Source organism: Triticum urartu, chromosome 2 (assembly GCF_003073215.2).
Source record: "Triticum urartu cultivar G1812 chromosome 2, Tu2.1, whole genome shotgun sequence".
Lineage (NCBI taxonomy): Eukaryota > Viridiplantae > Streptophyta > Magnoliopsida > Poales > Poaceae > Triticum > Triticum urartu.
In genome coordinates, this window is record NC_053023.1 from 572,340,391 (window position 1) to 572,365,392 (window position 25,002).

At 52.0% G+C, this 25,002-nt stretch overlaps 1 protein-coding gene and 1 pseudogene across 1 annotated transcript; both read left to right on the forward strand.

Annotated features, from left to right (window-relative positions):
• The first annotated feature begins 13,655 nt into the window (after window positions 1-13,655).
• On the forward strand, window positions 13,656-13,794 carry LOC125541909 (annotated as a pseudogene).
• Window positions 13,795-23,156: 9,362 nt separating this feature from the next.
• LOC125537326 (zinc finger MYM-type protein 1-like) lies at window positions 23,157-24,586 on the forward strand. Its single transcript, XM_048700625.1, has one exon. It carries the CDS (start codon window positions 23,157-23,159, stop codon window positions 24,231-24,233), a length of 1,077 nt encoding a protein of 358 aa, XP_048556582.1. The 3' UTR covers window positions 24,234-24,586.
• The last annotated feature ends 416 nt before the right edge of the window (window positions 24,587-25,002 follow it).

Below are 25,002 nucleotides of genomic sequence, written 5' to 3' on the forward strand. Positions count from 1 at the left end.
AATCGTCAACAGAGAGCTCGTCAGGCGCAGTGTCACTGGAGTCTTCCAGCGATGCGTCGAGCAAGAGAAGGGCATCGCAATCCTCAGAGACATCCACCAAGGAGAATGCGGCCACCATGCGGCCTCAACATCACTCGTCGCCAAAGCTTTCCGCCATGGGTTCTTTTGGCCGACTGCTTTGGATGACGCCAAGGAGTTAGTTAAACATTGCAAAGGGTGCCAACTCTTCAGCTCCAAGCAACACATGCCGGCTTCGGCACTCAAGACCATTCCCCTCACTTGGCCCTTCGCCGTTTGGGGACTGGACATGGTGGGCCCATTCAAGACGGCGCGCGGCGGCATGACACATCTGCTTGTCGTCGTGGACAAATTCACCAAATGGATTGAGGCAAAGCAGATCAAGAAGCTGAATGGGCCGACTGCCGTGACATTCATCGCAGATATAACAACTCGCTACGGCATACCACATAGCATCATCACCGACAACGGCACGAATTTCGCCAAGGGAGCTTTGGCACGTTTCTGCGCGACGCAGGGCATCCGGTTGGACTTAGCGTCCGTTGCCCACCCGCAGTCAAACGGCCAAGTCGAGCGAGCCAATGGCCTCATCCTTTCCGGCATCAAGCCCCGACTGGTTGTACCACTGGAACGTTCGGTCGGCTGTTGGCTCGACGAGCTGCCAGCCGTCCTCTGGAGTCCGCGCACTACCCCAAACAAGTCAACCGGCTTCACTCCTTTCTTCCTCGTGTATGGTGCCAAGGAGGTCATCCCAACTGACATCGAGTTCGACTCGCCTCGGGTAACCATGTACACAGAGGCGGAGGCCAAGGAAGCACGAGAAGACGGCGTCGACCTGCTGGAAGAAGGTCGGCTGTTAGCCATCAGCCGGTCCGCCATCTACCAGCAGGGCTTGCGCCGCTACCACAGCCGGAAGGTCAGACCAAGATCTTTCCAAGAAGGCGACCTCGTGCTCCGGCTGATCCAGCGAACAGCCAGCCAGCACAAGCTCTCGGCCCCTTGGGAAGGCCCCTTCGTCATCAGCAGAGCGCTGGGAAATGACTCCTACTACCTGATCGACGCACAGAAGCCGAAGGGACGAAAGAGAGACGACTCCGGCAAGGAGTCGGAACGACCATGGAATGCCAACCTCCTCCGAAGATTTTACAGTTGAAATGCAGTATGTATCACGCTAACTTTTGTACTAAGTACGAGACAAAGGCCCCCCGAGGAGAGCTCAGGGACTACCATCTTTTATCTATAAATGAAGAGTATCATGCTCATGATCATGTCATTACTTTCACTTTTTTCGTCCGGCACCGGGTTCGACTAGTCGGCCTGGGGACTGGCCGCCTTGAGTTATATTAGAAGTCCTACCCGCGGTCAGACAAGTAGTGTGCCGGCACCCAAGCCTTCTCTTGCCAAAAGCCGCAGTTCGAAGAACCGGCTGTTCGGCTGGCAAGAGTTAAAGGCAGGAAAGGACGCCCACACGACAAACAGCTAGGGACTAACGGACTAATATAACAAAAGCCGGTTTTTCTCCCACCACCGACCGACTACCAGAGTAGTCGGCCGGCCGGCTTCCATTCACCACGCTTCAATCTAAGAAAGCTCGAGTACTTGCCTTCCCCAAAAAATAAAAAAAATGAATATAGCCAAGTTCTTCCTTAGCCGCAGGCTGCAGAGCAGCTGCCGGTTGGGAAAGTAGCAGCTAGGGGAAGGCGGCAAAGGAAACAGCCTAAAGATAAAAAGCATACGCGAATGGAAGCCAAACACACACACGATCATATTTACACAAAAGGCCTTCGAAAGGCCAGCATTCAACATAGTTTGAATACACCCCCAGTGGGTGGAACTGCGCAAGTTTAACAAAAATTGTTCAAAGAGTAACAAGCAGGAAAAGCAAGGACGGCAGATTAAGCCAAGGGAGCGACTGGCGAGTCGGGCAGGTCGGCAGAGACGGCAGCGCTGGCTGGAGGAGTGGCCGGCTGGCGAACTTCGGCATGATCACCACCTCCCGCAGAGGGCGCGCTAGCACGCGCCTCGTTCCTGGAGGCACGGTCAGGCTGGGGTTGGCTGGCCGCTTCACCGGCCGGCTCGACGTCTTCGCCTTCCTCTCCTTCGTCGTCTTCACCTTCATCGCTGGAAGCGATCTCCTCCGCCGAGTCCTCACCCGCTGCCGGGTCCAGCCCAAACCATTCCTCCGGCTGGGCAACGCCGTCGTCATTTATTTCAGGAGCAAAGACGCTGATGTCAGTGCACTCGGCGATCGTCGAGGCACGCTGAGCGATAGCCGGCCGCACCTCCTCCATCTCCTCGTCGGCCTCCAGCCGCCAGGTACGCAGCTGGTCCAGGTTCAGCCCGGGATACCAGGCTCGGACGAACTCCAGCGCCCGCCCAGCTCCAAGCCGGGCCGCCGATGCCTTCCAGGCCTCGAAGCGGCCAACCGCAACCTCCAGCCAGTCGGCAGTCCGACTCGGGGTGCGGGGAATCGTTTCGCCTGGCCAGAGGGCGGCCAACACCTGCACCCCGGCGCGCTGGAGGCGGCGGAGCATGCGGTGAGCCGGCTGCAGCTGGGCTTGGACCGCCAAGAGTTGCTCCTCAAGCGTCCGGCTCGCGTCCAGCGCGATTTTAGCCCCCGCCTGCCGGCGCGCCTTGCGGTGGGCCTCGATGGTCTGGGTGGCGGAGACGGAGTAGCTGGGGAAGTAGTCTGCACAAAGAACAAAAAGCAGCACAAGTCAGAACACAAATCAGGGGGCAAGGGGCAAGCAAGGAGTAAGAAAGGCGGCTTACCGTCGATCAGATCCTCAATCCGGCCGAAGCCCTCGCTCAGCGCTTGTTTTGCCTCAGCCCAGCCCGCCGCTTCGGTCTCGAACTCAGCTTTGAGGGCGTCCTCGCTGTCCTGCGCCTTCTTCAGGGCCGCCTTGTGGCTCCCCTCCTGGTCGGCCAACCTCTTGGCCAGGCGGTCACGCTCCAGGACCAAGGCGTTGTACTCGGCTTCTTTGGCACGAAGGGCAGCCTGGGCCCACTGAGCTACCCCCTCAAGTCGGCATTGGCTCCTGATAACATGAAGACAAAGGAAAAAATCAATAAGGAAGAAGTCGTCAGAGAAGATCCGACCCGACTACTCAGCAGTCGGCCCGAATCTCGGGGACTACACCCAGTGGGTGCGCTGACGCGCCCCCACAGGAGATGAACGAAACAAAGCACGCACTCCGGCTGCTGGTCAGGTCCTCGGTTTTCCGGCCCAGCTCCTGAGCCTGGGAGTTGAAGGCAGCAGCATGGAGGTTATGGTATTCCTGGAAGATCAGACAGGATGCAAGAATAAGATAGCTGTCAGGACCTAGTATGTTCCAAGCCGCCTGCTCAGCAGCCGACTCGGAACTCGGGGACTACACCCAGTGGGTGCGCTGACGCGCCCCCACGGAAGAAATCAAAAAAGCAAAACAACCAAGGCCAGAAGGCTCACCCGGATGACAACCCGCTTCGTGAGGAACTCTTAGGTATATCGCTGCAGCGAAGCGGCCTAGGCTTGAAGCCGGTTCCGGACCTCCTGGGCCACCGTGTTCAGCTCGGCCGTCCCCCCGCTGGGCGTCCACTCGGACGTACTGGCGCTGGCCGCCTCCAGGGCCTCCGTCGTCTGGCTGGCGCCCGCAACTTGGTGCGACTCCGGCACGGAGGTAGCTCCCCCTGCGCGCCGGCGAAATGTCGGCTGCACCTCGAGGCCGGCCCCTGCCTCCGGCTCGCTCCCGGCCGGCTGCTCTGGCGCCGCGGCTAGTTGGCCGCTTTGGCCCGTTCCACTCGGCGCTATCTGCGGTGCCTCCTCCAAGAAGACCATGTGGTCCTCCCCCCTCTCCATCACCGGCGGGGCTTGGTCGACCTCCTCCGACGGGGGCACGGGGATGTCGGGGGCCACAGCGCGGAGGGGAACGACGAGCAGCGGGGGCTGGTTGTGAGAGGCCTCCGCCTCCGTCTCCGCGGCTGCCGCCTCCGCCCGGGCCTTGGCCGCCGCGTCGGCCTGCTCCTTCGCCGCCTGGGCGGTTCTTCGCTCCGCCGCCTCCCGCTCCTCCCGCGCCTCCCGTGCGTTCCGCTCTGTGGCCTCCATAAGGTCGGCACGGCAATCCACGCGGCGGGAGTCTGAGGACCCTCCAGTCGGCCCGACTACGGAGCCGCCAGGACCTCGCTCGAGGGAAAGCGGTGCCCTGCCCAGCGAGCAAACAAAGGTTTAGAAGAGCTTCAATCAAAGAGGACAACAAAAAATAATACAAGACATTTGACGACTTACGCCGAGATCGCCTGCGGCTGTTTCACCGCCTTGCGGAAGCGGGCCGCCTTCATGGCCGCCTCATCCCGCTTGGTCGCCGCCGTGGAACCCTTGGATTTCTTCGGCCGGCTGCCGAAGAAGGTCGACGCGGCCCGGCGTTTCTGCGCGCCGCCACGGGCAGCCGGCGCGGCAGACGGGCCCGCGCCTTGATGATCAGGCGCCGGCTGGCGGTGCGGGGCGGCTTCAACCTTGTCATCGTCCGCCCAGTCCTCGAGGCCGGCCCCGAGCCCCGCGCCTCCTGCCTCGTCGCCTTCCCCCATGATGGCATCTTCCATGGCGGCCGCTCCCGGATCCGGATCATCGACGTCGTCCACCGTGCGGTCGGGGAGGAGCTGGCGCTCTACCCCTGTGGCCCCGGCCGTCGGTGGAAGAAGAGGGTTCTGCTAAGGGCAAACCAATTAATCAGAAGTCGGCCATCACGAGGCCGGCTACGTAAGCCGGCAGGTTGACGTAGTCGCCTTGCTGGGCGACGTTCTTCACGTAAAAATAGGGCTTCTACCAGAGCTTCACCGACTGGATCAGCGGGATGGGCGGGAACGGATTGTTCTCGCCCGTTCGCCTCATGGCAATGAAGGCTCCGCAGGGGGTGGGCACGCCCACGACAATGGTGCAGAGCTTGCTCTGGAAGAATTCTCCCCAGAGCTCGAGAGTGGGGAGAACCCCAAGAAAGCCCTCGCACAAGGTGACGAAAGCCGACAGCAGCATCACCGCGTTGGGCGTGAGGTGATGCGGCTGGAGGTGGTAAAAGTCAAGAAAAGCACGAAGGAATCCGCTCGCCGGGAGGCCGAAGCCGCGCAGGCAGTGCGGGCGGAAGATTACCTGCTCGCCCTCCTCCGGTGCCGGCGAAATCTCCCTCGTCGGCGCCTGACGAACCCGCACGTAGTTATCGCCCGGCAGACGCCGCGTCTGGTGGAGGAACTCAACGTGGTCCTCGTGGACGTTGGAGCCATCCCACGAGCTCGACAACACCATGAGAGCGACGCGGTGAGGAACAAGACAATGCGGCGGCGGAGACGCGCACGACCCCGCTACGGCGGGACCAAAGGAACCGAGAGGTCTGACGGCGGAGCGGCGCGGCAATGGGTCGCTGCGGCAGCGAAGGGAAGAAGAAGGAAGGTGAGAAGGGGCAGAGCGAGGGAGAGCGTGCGAGCCTCTGCCGCTCCCCCTCCTCCCCCTACTTATAGACCTGCGCGGCGGAGCCGAGGAGGCGTGGTGTGGGGGAACGTGGGATCAACTGCGCCCACTCCCCCATGTCCCGCGATTATTGCGCCCTGATGGCGTAATAAAATCGCCGCGGGAAGGCGAGCGGTCCGTTGTGGGCCGCAGAAGATCCGCGCTCGGGCCGAGGCCTAGGAGTGGCGGGCCCGGGCCTGCGGCAGCGTCCCATCGCGCGCGTGCATTGGCAGGTTTTCCTTGCCACGTGGCCCGTGGGATGGCGCGCGGTCAGCTTGCAAGCCGACCCACGTTCCCGCCTACAAGAAATGGAGCTTTCCGAAGACGGCGCGCATAAGCAAAGCCGGCTCCTCAGGATAGGAAGCTGACCAAGCTTCTCGTCCCTTTGTCAGCCTCGAAGCTCGATCAGCTTCGGGGACTACTGTCGGAGTAAATGACCACGGGTAGCCTAGCCGGCTCCCCCTGGCCCTTCTGAAAAAATTACGAGTCGATCCGGCCCTCAAGAATCCAAGACATGGGGCCGCCTTCCCCTTGCCAGCTGTCTCCCAGGCCGACTATTGGAAGGCGGCCCGGCTTTAGCCCTCATGAAGAAAGCCGCGGGAGGGCTAGCTCCAAGAAGCCGGCCACGAAAAGGCCGACTCCAAGAGGCCGGCTCCCACAAAGCGGTCAAGATCGTACCCTCGAAGTCTGCATCCACATAACGGCGATGTGGCGGGGCGGGGCTATAGTAAAGCCTGCCACCCCCAAATCCCGGAGCACGCCTGGCACAGTACGCCGTACGGGGTGGCCATGGCCCGTCCGGCACGGCACTGTTGCCATGTTGACCCTGATGCCACCCACGATGGGCTGTCAGCGCGGCCCACGGGCGGTGGGCCCCTTCAGGAAGAGAGACACCCGAAGGCGGCCAGGCCTCCCCCAGTCGGCCCAAGACAGGGTCGGCTCCCCGTTGCCGGCTTGCCTCCTCCCTCGAAGGAGACGCCCCATTAAGGAGACAAGACGCGGTGAGCCTACAGCGATCGCCCGCTGGGCGGCGGCATTGTAGCCACGCCCACCTCGGCGAAGCCCTCGTCACCAGGATGAGGCAACAGTGACCAGCCACCGACAAGGCCCTGGACAATGGGGCCTGCCTGTCGACCAAGGAGCCGGCAGCCGGCGGGACCCACCAGCCGGTGGGCCCCAGCAGCCGACGCAGAGGCCGGCGAGCGTAGACACAGACGGCTGGGGCCCACGCCCAGCCGGATTACCATTGTACCCCCGAGGGGTGGGCCTATATAAACCCCCTGGGGCACCCATGCAAAGGGTTGATCTGAGCTAGTTTTAGACACCACATAGAGAGGAGAGGAGAGCTAGCCGTGCCCTTCTTCTTCTTCTCGCCAAACAGCTCGAGGAGCATCTTGTAGCCACTCGTTCATCTAGTGATCATGCGGAGACCCCGCAGAGCAGCAGTAGGGGTGTTATCTCCATGGAGAGCCCCGAAGCTGGGTAAGATTCGCCGGCATGCATGTCTTCGCCTCATCCCGCTTCCAGGCACCAGCGACGTCTTACTGGCTCCCATAATGATAAGCCACCCGTTGGCATATGTCGCACCTACCACCCGACACCCATCCTAGCGTTCTCTGTCACTAGGTCCGCTTTAGCCTGAGCTATCTGATCTTTCACCTTTGCAATCTCCGCATTGTGCTGATCCCTGGCCGCTGCATCCACCTCCGCGGCCATCAATGTTGCCAAAGCGTTGAACAAATCAGACAGGACTTGGGCTGGAGGCGGCGCAGAGCTTCCTGCCCCTGTCGGTGTGGCCGTTGTTGAACCGGAGAGTATTACTGCGGCGGCTGAAGAATGAGGCGCTGATTGTGTGCCGGCCATGAAGATGGCGGCCCGGTTTGGCAGATCAGGGGAATCCAGAATACTATTGCCCTCGGATCCTCCATCAATCCGGCCATCCTGCAACTGGTAAAGCGATTCGGTCTCTCCAGAAGACTCGTCGTCAGAACAGACCACGGTCTCTCCATCGGACACCGGCTCGTCCTCGTATCTCGCTCTATGGATGACACCTATGAAAACATGCTTTGCCACAGGCTGAACCGACGAAGAACTTGCACGCCGAGCTGTTTCGATGAAGTCGGTGCAGATGTCCGGCTCAGGGGCCGGTTCGCTGATCTTGCCGATGAAGACGTGAATCCCACCGAAGGGGACCCGGTACCCATACTCGACTGAATCGGCCTCGGGACCCCATCCTGCATTGTCGATGTAGAGCTTGCCGTGACGACTCTTCGTCATCTGGCCCACAACGTATCCCTTAAGTCCATCAAAGTTGCCCTTCAAGAACTCAAAACCATTGTGCGATAGCCCCACGGTGGGCGTTAACTTTCATGGGTTTGTCACGGCAGATGTCCTTGTGAAAGGACTTAGTCATGGAGCCATCGCTACGGGTTAGCTCAAAGGGTTAAACCGGACAAGGGGACACGGGGATTTTATACTAGTTCGGCCCCTTCAAGAAAGGTAAAAGCCTACGTCTAGTTGTGATTGGTATTGCTAGGGTTTCGAAGGCCAGGGAGCGAATCCGCTTTGTCTGGCTCTCGAGTTGTTATCTGTCCCTAAACCGCTGCCGAGTCGTCCCTTTATATACATAGGTTGACGCCCGCCGGGCTACAGAGTCTCGAAGCCGGATCATAAACGTGTCCGGTTCGGTCTCTATCCTTCCTATCTTACAAGACAAGTTACATGACTTGGTCGGTTTACATTTACAGGCTTTAACCCACCTTTGGGCCTTGGGCCTTCGTAAAGCACCATCATCTTTGCATCTTCATGGGATTCTAATCTTCAAGGAGTTAACCCGGCTACGCAAGGCCGGTTTACATCCAGTAGTAATATCCCCAACAGCATGCTTGTGTTTTATTGCTTTTGGGTGGAGTACAAAGTAGAGATGATCTACCTCGAGATTGTTGTGTCTGTTCTATGAGCCCTACTCCTCGGTTCATATAGGTACGTGCGGGGGGTCTAGAGTTACATCCTAGTCGCTTACGTACCAAGAGAATGAGTTGTAGATGACTTCCAACATCTTGGAGTATATGGCAACTCTTCGGGAGCCTTTCCTTTATACACAATGGGCTGCTATGATGTGGCCCACTTGTGAAAAGACATGGGGGTGCTCAGCCCAGCCCACTAGGTCGAGAGACGACCTAGTGAGAGACCCCCCAACTAGGACACGGTCAGTAGCCCTTGAACCGGTCTTCAAGTCTGAACGCACCTCGGTTCATTCAAGTTGTTCTCCTTCTTCGGTCATTGGTCTTGAAAACCTATTCGATGAATCTAGCTTTTCAAACCCTGGTTTATCGGATTAGATCTGAGGTGTTCTGGGCCATTTTGTTCACTGAAGCATCTTGCCATTTCTGCATTGCACCACACGTCAGAAATTTCCCCGCGTAGTCGTTCCTTTGCTGCGAAGTATTCCTGTGCTCTGTTCATATTGATGGCATGTGACGGTGTCCTGGACTAGGGGGTACTCATCACATCGTCTCCCGACCAGGTGGGTCGGGTCGAGGACCCCCATGGCAGTTTACAAATGGGCTTCTTCGGGCAGCCCATGACATATACGAGGAAGATCCCACAAGACTTGGCGATCAAGACAAGGACTCCACTCCACCGACGTATCCAATGAGGACTCTTGTTATCCTAGGCCTTCGGTACATTATATAAGCCGAGGCCAGGGTAGTCAATAGAGGATCATGAAATCTCATATTCTAGATCATTAGAACACAACATACAATCTTGAGGTAGATCAAGCTTGTACTCGATACATCGTCACCAATACAATCAAAGCGGGACGTAGGGTATTACCTCTTTGAGAGGGCCCGGGCCTGGGTAAATATTGTCCCCTTGTCTCATGTTACCCATTGATCCGAGATCCACAGCTCAGGCCCCCCTACCCGAGATCCGCCAGTTTTTGTACCAACATTGGTACTTTCATTGAGAGCCCCACTGTGTGATCGCAAAGGATCGATGGCTTGTCTACGGATTGACAACAATTTTTTCTGGACATCGAAGTCGTTTTCACCTTCCATGCCTCCTCGAGTGTCACTTTAACAATCGCTTCAGTGGAATTGTGCGGAATTGAGTCTACAACAACCCTGTAAAATTTCATCGCGTTCCGATGGAGGAATCTTCGGCAATCTCCGATATACCGGAGCCCTATCGAATCTGGACGGGAATCTGGGATAGTTTGGGGCGAGGAGTCTAACAGTTAGCTCGGACATCCTTCGGAAGATCCAACTGTTCATCGGCTGCAGAATTCCTATATCTGCCAACCTTCAAAATTTCAGCTCGACCCGACTGTTCAATCTCCAGGAAACGTCCGACGAGTACATCAAATTTCGGATCTATTTCCTACGCCAAAACGAATCCGACTCGAGTTCATCTTTTTCATGAACGGGTTATCGGGCGTCCTTTTTGAAGGAAATTTTCTCTAGAGTATTGTTTTTGTCCTTAATCACATGCCTACAAATTTTAAAACCTTTTTCAAGGTAATCTTCACCGTCGCGTTGGTGTCAAACCAGCCCGGCAACGTTGCTCCATGGCTGCCGACCTGCGCTAGACAGATCATCGCTTTATCGAGCTGAGGTCAACCTCATCGGATCATCACCTCGGCGAGCCGACCAAGAGTTCAGCAATGCGAGGGCCAAATAATCATCAAGAGAACATCATTGCCCCACGGAATGCACGGGGCTGGCACACCGGCATCGCCACTCATTCACTTCGTCAAGCTGGCATCGACCGCGTCACAAATTTTGACCTGCATCGGCATCTCCATGCCACCTCTTCTTCAAGCCGATGTTTAACACGTCGACCTGCTTCGACACGTTGGCTGACATGGAGGCCCCGGCGTCTCTCCGCCGACCCTGCTAGACCGGGGGCTTCGCCATCTCTAGGCATGGATTGACCTCTCGGGCTCGGCCACCGCTTTTTCTCTAGAAAAAAATGAGGAGTCATGGGTGACCCTTATGAGAATTCTTCGTTGCTGAAAACAAATCTTTGTGGAAGGCATTTATTGACATGTTGAATTTTGGACATACTTAATGTGTATTGTTCTCTATATTAAACCTAGAATGGTCGGCATATTTTCTTCTAGTTAACGAGCTTCTTTGTCGTCTTTTTTATTTCAATACAAGAGTCTCACTCAAGATTATTATGTCAAATATTGGCAGCAGAGGTATAGTCTGAAAGTTGGCATCCGTAGTTTCCTAAATAATGTCGCTGCCTTCATTCTGACAACAGGAAAGCATCTCAATGTTATGAGAGAATGTGGGCACAGTGTTTAGGTATCTATGATTATTCTGCGGTCTAACCATAAAATGCTATGGTATGTGTGTGCTTACAGAAAACACACTCTATGTTGGATTATTTTTTTAGTTTTCCCTGTCAGATAATTCTAAGCTCACGAGCTTCAGTTTGAACCACCAATATCTTGAGTGTTGCGTATGTTTTTGCAAGTCGTGAGCTCTTGACTCTAGTGATTCACTACAAGAGCAACTAACTTAGATTTTTTTTGGATAAGAAGGCAGACCGCAGTCTACCTTATATATTCCAAAACCAGACCGAGGTCTGAGGATTGTCAGATTACAAAGAAACTGAATGCAAGCTAGCAAGCTGCATTGGAGGGAGGAGGAAAGAGATACAGAGCGTAGCTAGCTTATTAGGAGGTTGAAAGAAGCTCCGCTTTACATGTGAGGAAAGCTCTTAGCGAAAAATCGTTCGATCGGGCACACCACAGGTGTAGCATCTCAGCTATAGTTGTCCCAAGAGCTTCCGCTGGTGTGGTCTTATTGTCAAAAATCCGAGCGTTGCGCACTGTCCATAATTGAGCAGCACATGCAGCAATTAGAACTGTCCAGTGGCTGGTAACCTCCTTCATTGTGAACACAAAATATTCCAGGGAAGGGGATGAACGGGCCTGTTGGAGCAATCCAAGCCTCTGCCATAGGTAATGAGCCGGTGCACATCGCAAGATGATGTGATCAACAGTTTCTTCTACTGGGCACAAGTCGCAAAAGGGATGCTGAATGTTGTTCCATTGTTTACGCAACATTGTTGTTCTGACGTTCAGGCGCCCTCTGTGGGCAAGCCAGAGAAAAACCTTCCATTGGTTGGGAATCACTTTATTCCAGATTATGTCCGCTGGCGCCCAACGGACCCCTCTGAATGTAAGCAAGGCATAGTAATTGCTAGCCATTGCAGGCTTTCTAGTGTACATATGGATATGGGAGTCAGAATGGCTTGTGGGAGCGGGCATGGAGGCAAGCAGCTCACTTAGAGATTGAAGCTCCAGAGCAGCACTCCGTGAGAGGTTTGGATGAAGTTGCAGTATCCAGCGATCAAGATATTGCGAGGCCACCGAGCATTGTTTATCCTTGGCAAAAGAGAAGAGTGTGGGGAAGAGCTGATTGAGGCGGACAGCATAACACCATTTATCTTGCCAAAAAGTCATTAGCTTCCCATCTCCGACCCGGCAGAAAGAAGACTGCTGCACCAATGGAACATATTGGGCTAGAGCTCTCCATAAAGGTGTGTCAGTGGCCTTAAGTTTGTCAGGCAAGCTCGTACGCAAATATCTCTGCTGGAACCATTGGTAGCATGGGGCTGATGAACTTTGGAGGATCCGATTGGTGAACTTGCATAGCATCGCGTCATTGTGAGCCTCTAAGTCTCTGATCCCCAGGCCACCGCTTTGCTTGGTCGAGACAACTTGATCCCAAGAAACCAAGCAGTCAGCTCGCTGTTTGTCCGCCTTCTTCTGCCATAGGAAATTCCTTCGTAGTCTGTCGACCTTTGCGATGTTGCTCCTGTTCCATTTTATATAGGCCATATAATAGTTTGGGATGGAAGAAATGACAGCATCAATCATGGTGAGTCGTCCACCCCAGGAGAGATATGTGGCCAGCCAGCCTGCCAATCTCCTGTCGATCTTCTGGAATACCGGCATCAGAACTGAGTTTGAGAGCTTCTGCATTGAAAATGGTAGCCCAAGGTAATTGCATGGCAAGGAGCTGATCGGGCATCCCAAAATTGTAGTTGCTTCCAGTGCCTCCTCTACAGTCATATGGATAGGCATGAAGGTTCTCTTGTGATAATTGATTTCAAGGTCATGCTTGATAAGATAAAGAACGCCAGCCTCCTGCAGGAACTTGTTGCCTTGTTGGGCAGACAGCAGGTCTGGTCGTTACACCACTCCTTAACAGAGATGCTATACACACGATAGGCTGTAGACGATTTGCAGACGACGCATCTCATCAAGCCGTCAGTGCATAGTGCACACCTGGACATCACCGTCCATTCCTCTATCGTGCATACTTCGTTTGGAAATTGGTGTCCATGTAGTAGTTTCTCTCCTTAAAGGAACCGGCCTCCACTGCGTTAGTTGCAAGTGTTAATATATAGGTTTATAGCTGTGTAACGTGACATGTATGTCACAGTTGTATTGCGTGCGTATTGTGTAATCTAGGCAGGTAGTTAGAGTAGATATAATCTTATCTCATGTATAGCTTGGAGTATGGGCCAAGACTACCAACTACCTGCCGATCCTTGTATCTTGTTGAGCTATATAACACGCACGCGTCCCTACAGGATTGCATACGCTTCCATCATAGTTTCTACATGGTAACCAGAGCCATCCTCGAGCACATCCATGGCGCCTTCAAGTTCCTTCCCATCCTCGCCATTCGCACACGCCGCCACCGAGAAGCTCACGAAGGGCAACCAGGCTCTATGGCGGGCGACGGTGCTCTCGGCCATCCGAGGAGCGCAGATGGCCAAGTACCTCGACGTCGAGCAATCGCCACCGCCCATGCAAATCGATGTGGCCTCGTCTGATGGCAAGACGACGGCGAAAGCGCCGAACCCTGACTTCCAAACCTAGTATGCTCAAGACCAACAAGTCTTCTCCTATCTCCTGACGACACTTCCGCGTGAGATAACTATCCAGGTTGCTTCATGCCACACCTCTGCTGAGCTCTGGAACATGGTGGAAGGGATGCTTGCATCTCACACCCGTTCCCAGACCACCAACGTCCGGATCGCCCTCGCCAATCTGCAGAAGGGCAACTCCTCCATCACCGACTATGTCGGGAAGATCAAGTCTCTCTGCGACGAACTGATCGCCGCAGGGAAGAGGGTGGACGACGACGACATCGTCTCCCACATCCTGGCCGGGCTAGATGAAGATTTCGACCCAGTGGTGTCTGCCATGTGTTCCCGGGTGGAGCCGGTGACCATGGCCGAGCTGTTCTCACAGCTGCTGAGCTTTGAAACAAGGCTCAATCTTCGGGGTGGAGGGTCCCAATCATCTTCCAATGCTACTACCCGAGGCCATAGAAATGGCGCTAGTGGTGGTGATCGCGGTTGCCGCCAAGGTGGCAATGGTGGTGACCGCGGTGGGCGCGGCGGCGGCTACTCCAAATATGGAGGGCGCGGCGGTGGACACGGCAACAACAGCAGCGGGGGCAACTACAACAACAACCATGCCCCCAGGGTCCAGTGCCAGATCTGTGGCAAGATGGGCCACCCAGCCTGGAAGTGCTGGAAGCGCTATGATGAGTCCTATCAAGGCGTGGAGGAGAAGTCGGCCAACCTTGCTGCACCGCAGTACGGGGTGGGCACGAACTGGTACCTGGACAGTGGTGCCACTGACCACATCACAGGAGATTTGGAGAAGCTGGCCATGCGGGATCGCTACACTGGAAACGAACAGATTCATACTGCCAATGGATCAGGTATGGTTATTAAGCATATCGGTCACTTAGCTATTCATACTCCTGATCGAGATCTCCTCCTAAATAATATCCTTCATGTACCGCAAGCCAACAAAAGTCTAATCTCCGCTAGCCGCCTTGCCATTGACAATAATTCCTTTGTTGAAATTCATCCCTACTCTTTTCTTGTCAAGGAACGGGGAACGAAGAAGGTGCTCCTTCGAGGCAGGGGTAGAAGAGGACTCTACCCGGTTAGGCACACGGGATCCGACGCCAAGAAGCACATGCTCAGTGTCACCAAGCTATCCTCGGATAGGTGGCACCGGCGTTTAGGCCATCCGTCTCCTCTTATTGTTAGCAAAGTCATTAGCAAGAATAATCTCCCGTGTGAAAATTCATTCAATAAAGATTCTGTATGTGACGCCTGCCAAAAAGGCAAAAGTCGCCAGTTGCCTTATCCCAAGTCAATAAGTGAATCAAAATTTCCTTTAGAACTTGTGTTCTCTGATGTTTGGGGTCCTGCTGTTGAAACAGTAGGAAGGAAGAAATATTATGTGAGTTTCATTGACGATTTCAGTAAATTCACTTGGATATATTTGATCAAACACAAGTCTGAAGTTTTCCAAAAGTTTCATGACTTCCAACATCTAGTAGAACGTCAATTTGATCGCAAGATTCTTGCTTTACAAACAGACTGGGGAGGGGAGTATGAAAAGTTGAACTCCTTCTTTACCAAAATAGGTATATCTCACCACGTCTCGCGCCCTCATGCTCACCAACAGAACAGGTCAGCTGAGAGAAAACATCGACATATTGTCGAAGTAGGCCTTTCCCTTCTCGCTCAAGCCTCTATGCCCTTAAAGTTTTGGGATGAGGCCTTCATTGCTGCCACCTATTTGATAAACCGGATTCCTAGCAAAGTTCTCAAGTTTGAGACACCCTTTGAAAAACTATTCCATGAAAAACCCAACTATTCCATCCTTCGGATTTTTGGGTGTGCCTGCTGGCCGAACCTTCGACCCTACAATAACCACAAACTTCAATTCCGCTCAAAACAATGTGCTTTCCTTGGGTATAGCAATCTCCACAGAGGGTTTAAATGTCTTGACATATCCACTGGGCGTGTCTATATTTCTAGAGATGTAATCTTTGATGAAAATATCTTTCCTTTTGCTAGTCTCCATCCAAACGCCGGCGCTCGTCCTCGTGCTGAAATTTTGCTACTTTTTCCGGAGTTATTAAATCCTTCTGATCATGGGGGTGAATCTTATGCTGATGATCATGTGTTTAATAACCCTAATCCTTCCGCTAATGGAGACTGTACTGATGAAAAAAGTGAAAAAAATAGTGCTCCAGGCTATGATTTTATGCAGCAACAAGGATGTATAGGCGCCAGACACAAGGATGATTCAGATGGCAGTGCTGATCCTGAGGGATTCGGTGCAGAAGAAGCAGCAGGCGGGACCGGCGCGGATCCCACGAGTGATTCGTCATCGCCTACACCGCGTGGTGGGCCTGGCGCATCAGCGCGCGCCACGGAGTCCGGCGCGCGCTGATGCGCCAGGACCACCACACGGTGTAGGCGATGGCGAATCACTCGTGGGATTCATGCCGGTCCCGCCTGCTGATACGCCCGTGTCGTCGCGTGCAACGTGTCAAGGAGCGGCTGGGGCTGGGGTGTCGGTCCCACAGAGCAATGATGGCTCCAGCAGTCCGGCGCGGGCCTGTGACCGCGCGTCGCCATCGTCAACCGACAACCTATGGGAGACCGCAGATCTGCAGCAGGCTGAGCGCGCGGATGTAGAGGGAGATCTACCGTCGCTATCTGTGTCAGTACGAGGAATGGGATCCTCTGTGGCTGCTACCGGGTCTGTTGTGGCTGCTCCGAATATAACCACACGAGTCACTCGTTCGCAGCGAGGTATTACCAAACCACTAGTGCCTAAGGATGGCACGGTCAGGTATGATAAACACTTTAAGTTCGCAAACTTTGCAGCCACTGGTGAACCACAAAATGTGCTAGAAGCCTTGCATGATAAAAATTGGAAAAATGCTATGAGTGTTGAGTATGATGCATTAGTGAGGAACAACACCTGGCACTTAGTTCCACCGAAGCCAGGGAGGAATATTATAGACTGTAAATGGGTATACAAAATTAAAAGGAAGGTAGATGGAACAATAGATAGATACAAAGCTAGATTAGTAGCTGAGGGTTTCAAACAGCGCTATGGCATTGATTATGAGGATACCTTCGGTCCAGTAGTGAAGGCTACTACTATCAGACTTGTTCTATCTGTTGCAGTTTCCAGGGGATGGAGCCTTCGTCAATTGGATGTTCAGAATGCGTTTCTACATGGCGTTCTCGAGGAAGAGGTCTATATGAGGCAACCACCAGGCTTTGAGAACACATCCAAACCTAATCATGTATGCAGGTTGGACAAAGCCTTGTATGGTTTAAAACAAGCACAAGGGCATGGTATTCAAGACTGAGTCTTAAGTTACAACAACTTGGATTCCGTCCATCAAAGGGAGATACTTCCTTATTCTTCTTCAAGAAGGGCAAGGTGATCATATACATGCTTATTTATGTTGATGACATAATTGTAGCAAGTTCCTCACAAGATGCAACGTTAGCATTGCTAAGAAACTTAAAAAGAGAGTTTGCTTTGAAAGATTTGGGAGAGTTACACTACTTTCTAGGTATTGAAGTAAAAAAGGTGCAAGATGGTATTTTACTCACTCAAGAGAAATATGCTTCTAATATTTTGAGTCGTGTAGGAATGAAGGATTGTAAACCTTTCAGTACACCTATGTCAACCATTGAAAAATTGTCATTGAATGAGGGCAAACCATTAAGTCCAGAAGAAGGAACAAAATATCGAAGTATAGTTGGAGCACTTCAATATCTTACACTGACAAGACCTGACATATCTTTCTCAGTTAATAAGGTCTGTCAGTTTCTGCATGCACCAACCTCCTTACATTGGACAGCTGTGAAGAGAATACTGAGATATATTCAGGGAAGCATGGGAATAGGACTAAGCATATGCAAGTCCCCATCAACAACAATAAGTGCCTTCTCTGATGCAGATTGGGCAGGATGCCCAGATGACAGGAAGTTCACAGGAGGTTTTGCAGTGTTTCTTGGCTCCAATCTTGTGTCATGGCAAGCAAAGAAGCAAGCAACTGTCTCAAGATCCAGCACTGAGGCAGAGTACAAGTCACTAGCAAATGCTACTGCTGAGGTAATGTGAATGGAAACGCTACTTGATGGATTGGGGGTCTACAGGCCACATGTGTCACGCTTATGGTGTGATAATCTAGGAGCAACGTATCTTTCTGCAAATCATGTGTTTCATGCAAGAACGAAACATATAGAGATTGATTTCCATTTTGTTCGAGAAAGAGTTGCTCAGAAGAAGTTAGAGATAAGGTTCATTCCAACTGGAGATCAAGTAGCTGATGGTTTCACTAAACCACTGCAGGTTCGACAGCTCCAAGCCTTCAGAAACAATCTAAACCTTGATATGTTGAGATTGAGGGAGGATGTTAATAGATAGGTTTGTAGCTGTGTAACGTGACATGTATGTCACGGTTGTATTGCGTGCGTATTGTGTAATCTAGGCAGGTAGTTAGAGTAGATATAATCTTATCTCATGTATAGCTTGGAGTATGGGTCAAGACTACCAACTACCTGCCGATCCTTGTATCTTGTTGAGCTATATAACACGCACGCGTCCCTGCAGGATTGCATACGCTTCCATCATAGTTTTTACAGCAAGCTCAGGGAAATCATACGAATCAGCAACCAGCTGCCAAAACGATCTGGCTCAAATAGGAGACTGATCACAGAGACTGATCTCCAGATTGCCATTGGTAAGGATCGGCCCCTAAGCCAAAGCAACATGAAGAAAAGACACTCGGGATCCAGCTGAGCCTTCCATAGCAAATGAAAGTTCAGAGGGGAAATCGATCCAGTGAACTGAGATAATATGCAGATGAAGCAGAATACACACCGGAAGAGCTCCACGCCCAGCAGCAAAATGTGTTAAGCATGGCAAATGTGGAACACCAATTCAAGCCCCAGTATCAAAACTAAACAAGAATTAAAGGGACTGCACTGCAGTTTTTGGTGCTAACAATCCACGAAAGACAAAGCATGCATCCGGCTCCCTTTTAGCCGCTTAATCATGTAAGGTTCTATCAAAACTCTCTTCATCCTCTGATTTCAGCTGAACCTAAAGGATAACGCACCAGCGACGCGAGGGTACCTCGGCGACCTGTTCAGCCGGCGGCATGCCAGCAGCACCCACGGGAGGAGCAGCGGCCGCATCGGCTCGCGGCAGCAAGCCAGGAGCCGGCGGGTCATTGGCTTGCGGTCGGACGGGCTGCAGCTGCTCCGTAGCGGCGGCGTGGTGGTTGACAGGGGCACCATCAGCTTGGGTCGGTAACTTCCCATCCACAAACAGACGAGTCTTCCTGGCCGATGAGCTAAACGCACTTTCCTTCATCCTGATCCCCCCTACAGCTCCCTGGATCTTCGTGGCCTTTCCCTCATTCTTCCTTTTCTTTGCCATGGCTTGCCTAGCCTGCCACAATCAAATCAAATAGAGACTGGATGAGAAGTTTGAGAACCACAACCAAATCGGACAAGTAAGATCAGAACATAGCAATGCAACTCATTCGTCCAACAATCACAAGTAAGATGGACGCAAGGCTATGACCCGCACATAGCAATGCACACTTCTAACAAGTCTGATATTTTACTTCCTTTTTTGGCCCAAAATTTTCTGTTCTTCCCTTTTTGACACTCAAACTTCATTTTATTCCCTATGTAACATTTTCGTCAGTTTTGGCCACTAACGGTGTTAAGTCTGAACTAAAAAAGACTGTTTTACCCCTAGTGTAGTTTGTGATCAGATTATTTACATACAAACACATGAATGATGTGATATGTTTTGTGGTGTTGAATAAACTAGATGATTCCTTGCGCATTACTGCGGAAATTTTTATCATGGTAGAAATTAAATTCAACAAAATTATATGATTCAAAATTCAACAAATTTATGTGGTTCAAATATTCAATAGTAGTAATAGACCTAAAAATAGTAAAAACGAGGTTTCTTTGCGAGGAAAGAAAGAAAGTTTAGTATAAGCAACAATTTCACATATTATTCTTATGTATAGCAATTAGGTTTGTAGCTAATCTTGTCTGATATGCATGCATCTCTTAACTAGATAGCGTCCATTGGATACGTACCTAGGTTAATTAGAGGAAAAAACTAATCATGCTTGCTTGATGCGTACGTGCGCTTACCAGCGATGACATGCACACACGCGCTGTGCTCTCGCTGGTGAGGCTGCCGAAAGACGTCGAGCTGGAGATCCTGGCGCGCGCGCCCGGCTTTGCCGACCTCTTGCGGTGCGCCGCCGCTGGCCGAAGGGCGGCTGCCACTGCTACTCCCTCTTCAGAAGCGGCGCCACGGTGCGGAAGGTTCGCGGGTTCCGAGCATCGTCGACGCGCCGGGATGGCCATCTGCAGCTTGCTCTTCGGCAGTATGTGCTAGCTAGAACGATTGGAATGCGTCCTGTTAGAAGTGCTCGTACATACTAGTACTACTAGCTAGTAAACGTTCAAGCAAAGGATCGATTAGGGATTCAGGAAGCCAGCTCTATATTACGGTGCGTGCATCGTCCAGAGCTTGGTTCATCGTTATTATTGTCGTCAGTTCATGGTCGCACCTCGTCATCAGAAAGTGTATTGCGTGAGCGCGCCGACGTGCATGTGGGAGATATAGTGAGTGTGGTTGACTTCGTCGAACATCATCTAGGAGCAGCATCGACGCGCACGAGCACATGGCAAGCTCCAGCGACACAGGAGCGGTGCTACTGCTAGCGACATTACGTGTAGCACTCTTGATGCCCCCCCCCCCTCCTCTTTTTTATCTCCCACACAGGAGCGGTTCAGGCCCCTTCTTTTCTCTTTGTGGTGACATACCATCATCAAGGGTAAAATTGTAATTGCACGTGCCAGTTAACACAGTTCGATGGAAAAATTGATGGAAATGTCAAATAGGGCATAAAATAAAGTTTGAGTGTCAAAAAGGGAAGAAAAATGTTTTTTGAGCCAAAAAGGGAAACAAATTTTAAGAAAAGGCCAAATAAGGAATTCTCTCATCTTCGGGGCCTTTCCCTCATTCTTCCTTTTCTTTGCCATGGCTTGCCTAGCCTGCCACAATCAAATCAAATAGAGACTGGATGAGAAGTTTGAGAACCACAACCAAATCGGACAAGTAAGATCAGAACATAGCAATGCAACTCATTCGTCCAACAATCACAAGTAAGATGGACGCAAGGCTATGACCCGCACATAGCAATGCACACTTCTAACAAGTTCGAGATCGAACCAGGAGCAGAAATCGAACCACGCTTCCTCGACGAGCAGAAATCCTCGAGGCACAACACCAAGTCGCTCGATCGCCCATCGCTTCCTCATCCAATAATCACAACGAGGATGAGGAAGGTTCTAGCTCCGCATGCGCATGCATTGCTCCTGGTGCAGTGGGTGACGGCGACGCTGGGGCACGCGGAGCACTACAGGTACAGGCACCTCGTCGCCGCCGGGGTGGACTACGACATCGCCTGCTATCCTGCCAGGCCGCCCGCGTGACGCTCCTCGAGGTCGCGGCGGTGCTGCTCCAGGAGCCCATGGACGCAGCCAGCGAAGACAATTACACTGACTTGCTCGAGGCAGTGCCCCGCGGCATGGATTCGCTCCTCCACGGTGCTCGTCCACGACACCTTCTACGACACGGAGCCGGAGGGCGGGCCACTCGACGAGGCCCGTCGCGAACACGGGTACCTAGTCGATGTCGTCCACGCCGACGCCGGGCACCTCTTCAGGCTCTAGGCCGCGACTCTCGGTCTCGATGCCCTCCCCGGCGGCCAAGTCGCGTACGATCTCTGGGTACTCGACCACCTCCACGCCGACGCCCTGGCAAGGGAGGCGCTGCAGACGCTGAACGTCGCCGTCGAGAGGAGCCTTGCGGCTGACCTCGCCGTCGCGGGTGCGGCCCGGCCCTCGTGCCATCGGCGGCGCATAGGCTGCAGCAGACCGTCACCGCGGTCGACGGCGCTGCACGACTTGCGATGAACGAACTCGCGAACGCGAGGTCCAACGCCTACTCGTCCAGCAATCAAAACAGGACGAATCTCAGGGAATACTTCGAACAAGACGAACCAAGACCTGGGAGGAGGTGGAGCGGCAGAACACGCGCCGATCGAACAAAATCTCGGTAAGCACAAATCAAACGCACACCTACAAGCAGCAACTGGGTCGATCCGGTTCAAACCAATCACTAGAACGACGAAACCCCCCTGGCATCCATCGACGGGACATTGGGATCATGCATGCTCAAACGAAATAGTCGACAACGATATCAACACCAAGATCAAACAGAGCAACAGCGCGGCTAGTCTATGCACGCATCGACGACCAACAGATTTGACCAACCCAGGACCGGATCAAGGCACGAATTCGCTATGCATTTGATTCGAACTTGAACAAGGACAGGAGATTGGGGAGAAGAGGAAGCGGTGATCTCTCACCTGCTCCTCGGTGGTGCTGCTTGCCCTTGCTCGCCTTGCGATGGCGGAGACGAGAGCGAGGGCGCCGTGGGAGAGTGGAATGGGAGAGGAGAGCCAGTCGGCTTTCTCTTATATGGGCAGGCCGCCCGGGTCGGAGGAGGGCAAGGCTGGCTGAGGTGGCGTATCCAACGGACCAGACGCGCCTAGAAGGTTCGCTGCACCGTCGATTCGACCCGGCCCGAGGGCCCACTGGTCAGAGGTTGACCAGGTCCTCGCACTGCACAGAGGCGTCGCCGCCGGTCGGCGGCCGCCTCTCCCCAGGGGCGGGCCCACCTCAATTCAAGCGTATTCAGTTGAATACCCATTATTTTTGTGAAAAAACTAGGTATATATAGTCTATATACTATGTTGTATAAGGAAAAACGATACCTTGTATAAGGAAAAACGATACCGACACATCCAGAGCGTCGAGTTAAGCTTTTCAGCCCAAAAAGTAAGGCAGCCCATTGTCTATTTCTCCTCATCACCACGACCAGGCATGGCCCATTGGCCCAAGTCACTCGCACACATCCATCATTGCACAGAAAAAATTCCATCGATCAGAGCCAGGCACACGAACCGGTAGCGCCGCCCCTGTTCTCGAGTTCTCCACTCGCCGCACGCGACCCAAGCGGCCAAGCAACGAACCGCCTCCTGATCGGCACCGCACGGCGGCCAGGGTCCAGAGCTGTCGTCGCTTGATCGGCGATCGGTTGCAGGTACGCGCGGCGGCGGCTGCAGCGTGGACGCGCCCGACGAATACATCCCTGAATCCCTAATCCCTTGCCCCTTTTGGTTCTGAACTTTCTAATCTCTGTTGTAGGTGGCGGGTAGCAGGATTGCAGGAATCAATCTAATTTCAAAGCCACAACTCGAATTCAACTATCGAAGGTATAATCACTAATTAGATGTACTAATCACTTGACCCAGAAATTGGGCTCTCTCCTCTCATGCACGTGTTCTAACTGAATTTATTTATCAGTGTCGAACTGAATTCAGGCAGCTAGGCAGCGCTTTTGCTCTCATATTGTCCAGGCAAAGCAGGCTGCAGTACAGAAGTGCAAGACTAAGTAAGTTAGTTTGACCACTAATCACTTGTCTTTCTTGTTTTAATATAGTGAAATTAGAGACTAGTTTGCAGTCAATTAAGAATTGTTTAGACATGAGAATTTACAATTTTCCATTCGAGTTTGTAATGAGAGAACGTTTATAAATTCTGAATTTGTTCCAGTGAGCGTTATGTATAATGATTAGTACTCTAAAACTTGAGCAACTTTACTTTTCAGGTGTAAAACATGAAGAGTAAGAATACTGGCACTACTGATTTGAGAGCTTTCATGAAAAGAGTTGCTGCAAAAAGAAAACAACCTGAACCAACGAGTGCTACCCCATCTTCCAATGAAAGTCAGATGCAATTGGTAATTTTTGAAGGGCAAAGTGGTAGTGAGACACACACAATACCACCTGAACCTGAGAGAGCTCCTCACACAGAGGCCCCAATAGCAGAAGATGATGATGAATCTATGGCCCTAGATGAATCTGATTCTAGTGATGAGGATAGTGATGATGACATTTATAACATCGAGCCTGATCCTGGGTTGAGGACTCCTATCTCAAGCTATGATGTTAATGAACGAGATTCAGTTAGAAGGGCCTACATTGCATTGGGACGATGTAAACCAAAGATGCGGAAGAAAGATTTTCCGCAACATGACTGCGGAGGTAAGCGTCGCTTCCAACCGGCTTGGTTTGATGAGTATAAGTGGCTTGAGTATAGTGTGGATAAAGATGCTGCATATTGCTTTTTTTGCTATTTGTTCAAAGATAGTACTAAATTTGCTGGTGGAGATAGTTTTGTTAATGGAGGGTTCAGAAATTGGAATATGAAAGCGAGATTTCGTAAGCATGCTGGTGAGGTGAATAGTGCTCATTGTGAAGCCGAAGAGAAATATAATTTGTTCATCAAACCTAAAGCATCAATCCGTGAGGCCATTTCCTCACAGACCACACAGTACAAGGCTGAGTATCTAGCTCGATTAAAATGGTCACTTGAGTGCATAAAATTTATTTTGCATCAGGGGTTGGCTTTTCGTGGTCATGATGAGGGAAAGGATTCTAAAAATAAAGGAAATTTCCGAGAACTTTTGCAATGGCTGGCAGGCAACTTTGAAGAAGTTAATAAGGTTGTTTCAGGAAATGCTCCACAGAATTGTCAGATGATAGATCACAAGATTCAAAAACAGCTTATTAGTTCTTGTGCTCATGAAACAACAAAATTTGTCATAGAGGAACTTGGTGATGAGTGTTTCGCAATTCTTGCTGATGAATCTAGTGATGCATACCAACAAGAACAGTTAGCTCTTTGCTTGTGATTTGTCAATAAAATAGGGGAGCCGGTTGAAAGGTTTCTTGGTCTTGCTCAAGTTGAGGATACTACATCATTGACTCTTAAAGAAGCAATTCAGACCTTGCTTATGAAGTATCAATTGCCGATATCCAAGGTACGTGGGCAAGGGTATGACGGTGCGAGTAACATGAAGGGTCATGTTAATGGTTTGAAGAAACTAATCATGGAAGATTCTCCTTCTGCTTATTATGTTCATTGCTTCGCCCATCAGCTTCAACTAACCCTTGTAGCTGTTGCTAAGGAGAATATTGATTGCAAATGGTTCTTTGGGCACCTTGCATATTTGTTGAATGTTCTTGGGATGTCATGTAAAAAGATCCTCATGCTTCGCGTAGCTCAGGCTGAGTATATGATTGAAGCATTGAAATCATGCTTCGCGTAGCTCAGGCTGAGTATATGATTGAAGCAATTGAAACTAGGTGAAATTGAGCTGGCCCAAGGTTTGAATAATCAAGGAGATGGGCCTAGCAAAGGCCGTGACACCACGATGGGGATCTCACTACAAAACGGTAAATGCATGTTATGTCTTTGTATCCTTCAATCAGGAAAGTTCTCTTTAAGGCTTGGGAAAGAAAGTAATTCGGCAGAGGCTTTAGGAGCTCAACTATGTTGGAGTATTTAAATCATTTGAGTTTTGTTTTCATGGTTGCACTTGATGATGAAATATTGGGTACACAAGTGACTTAAAGTAACGCTTTTGCAAAAGAGGGATCAGATATTGTGAAATGCAGTTG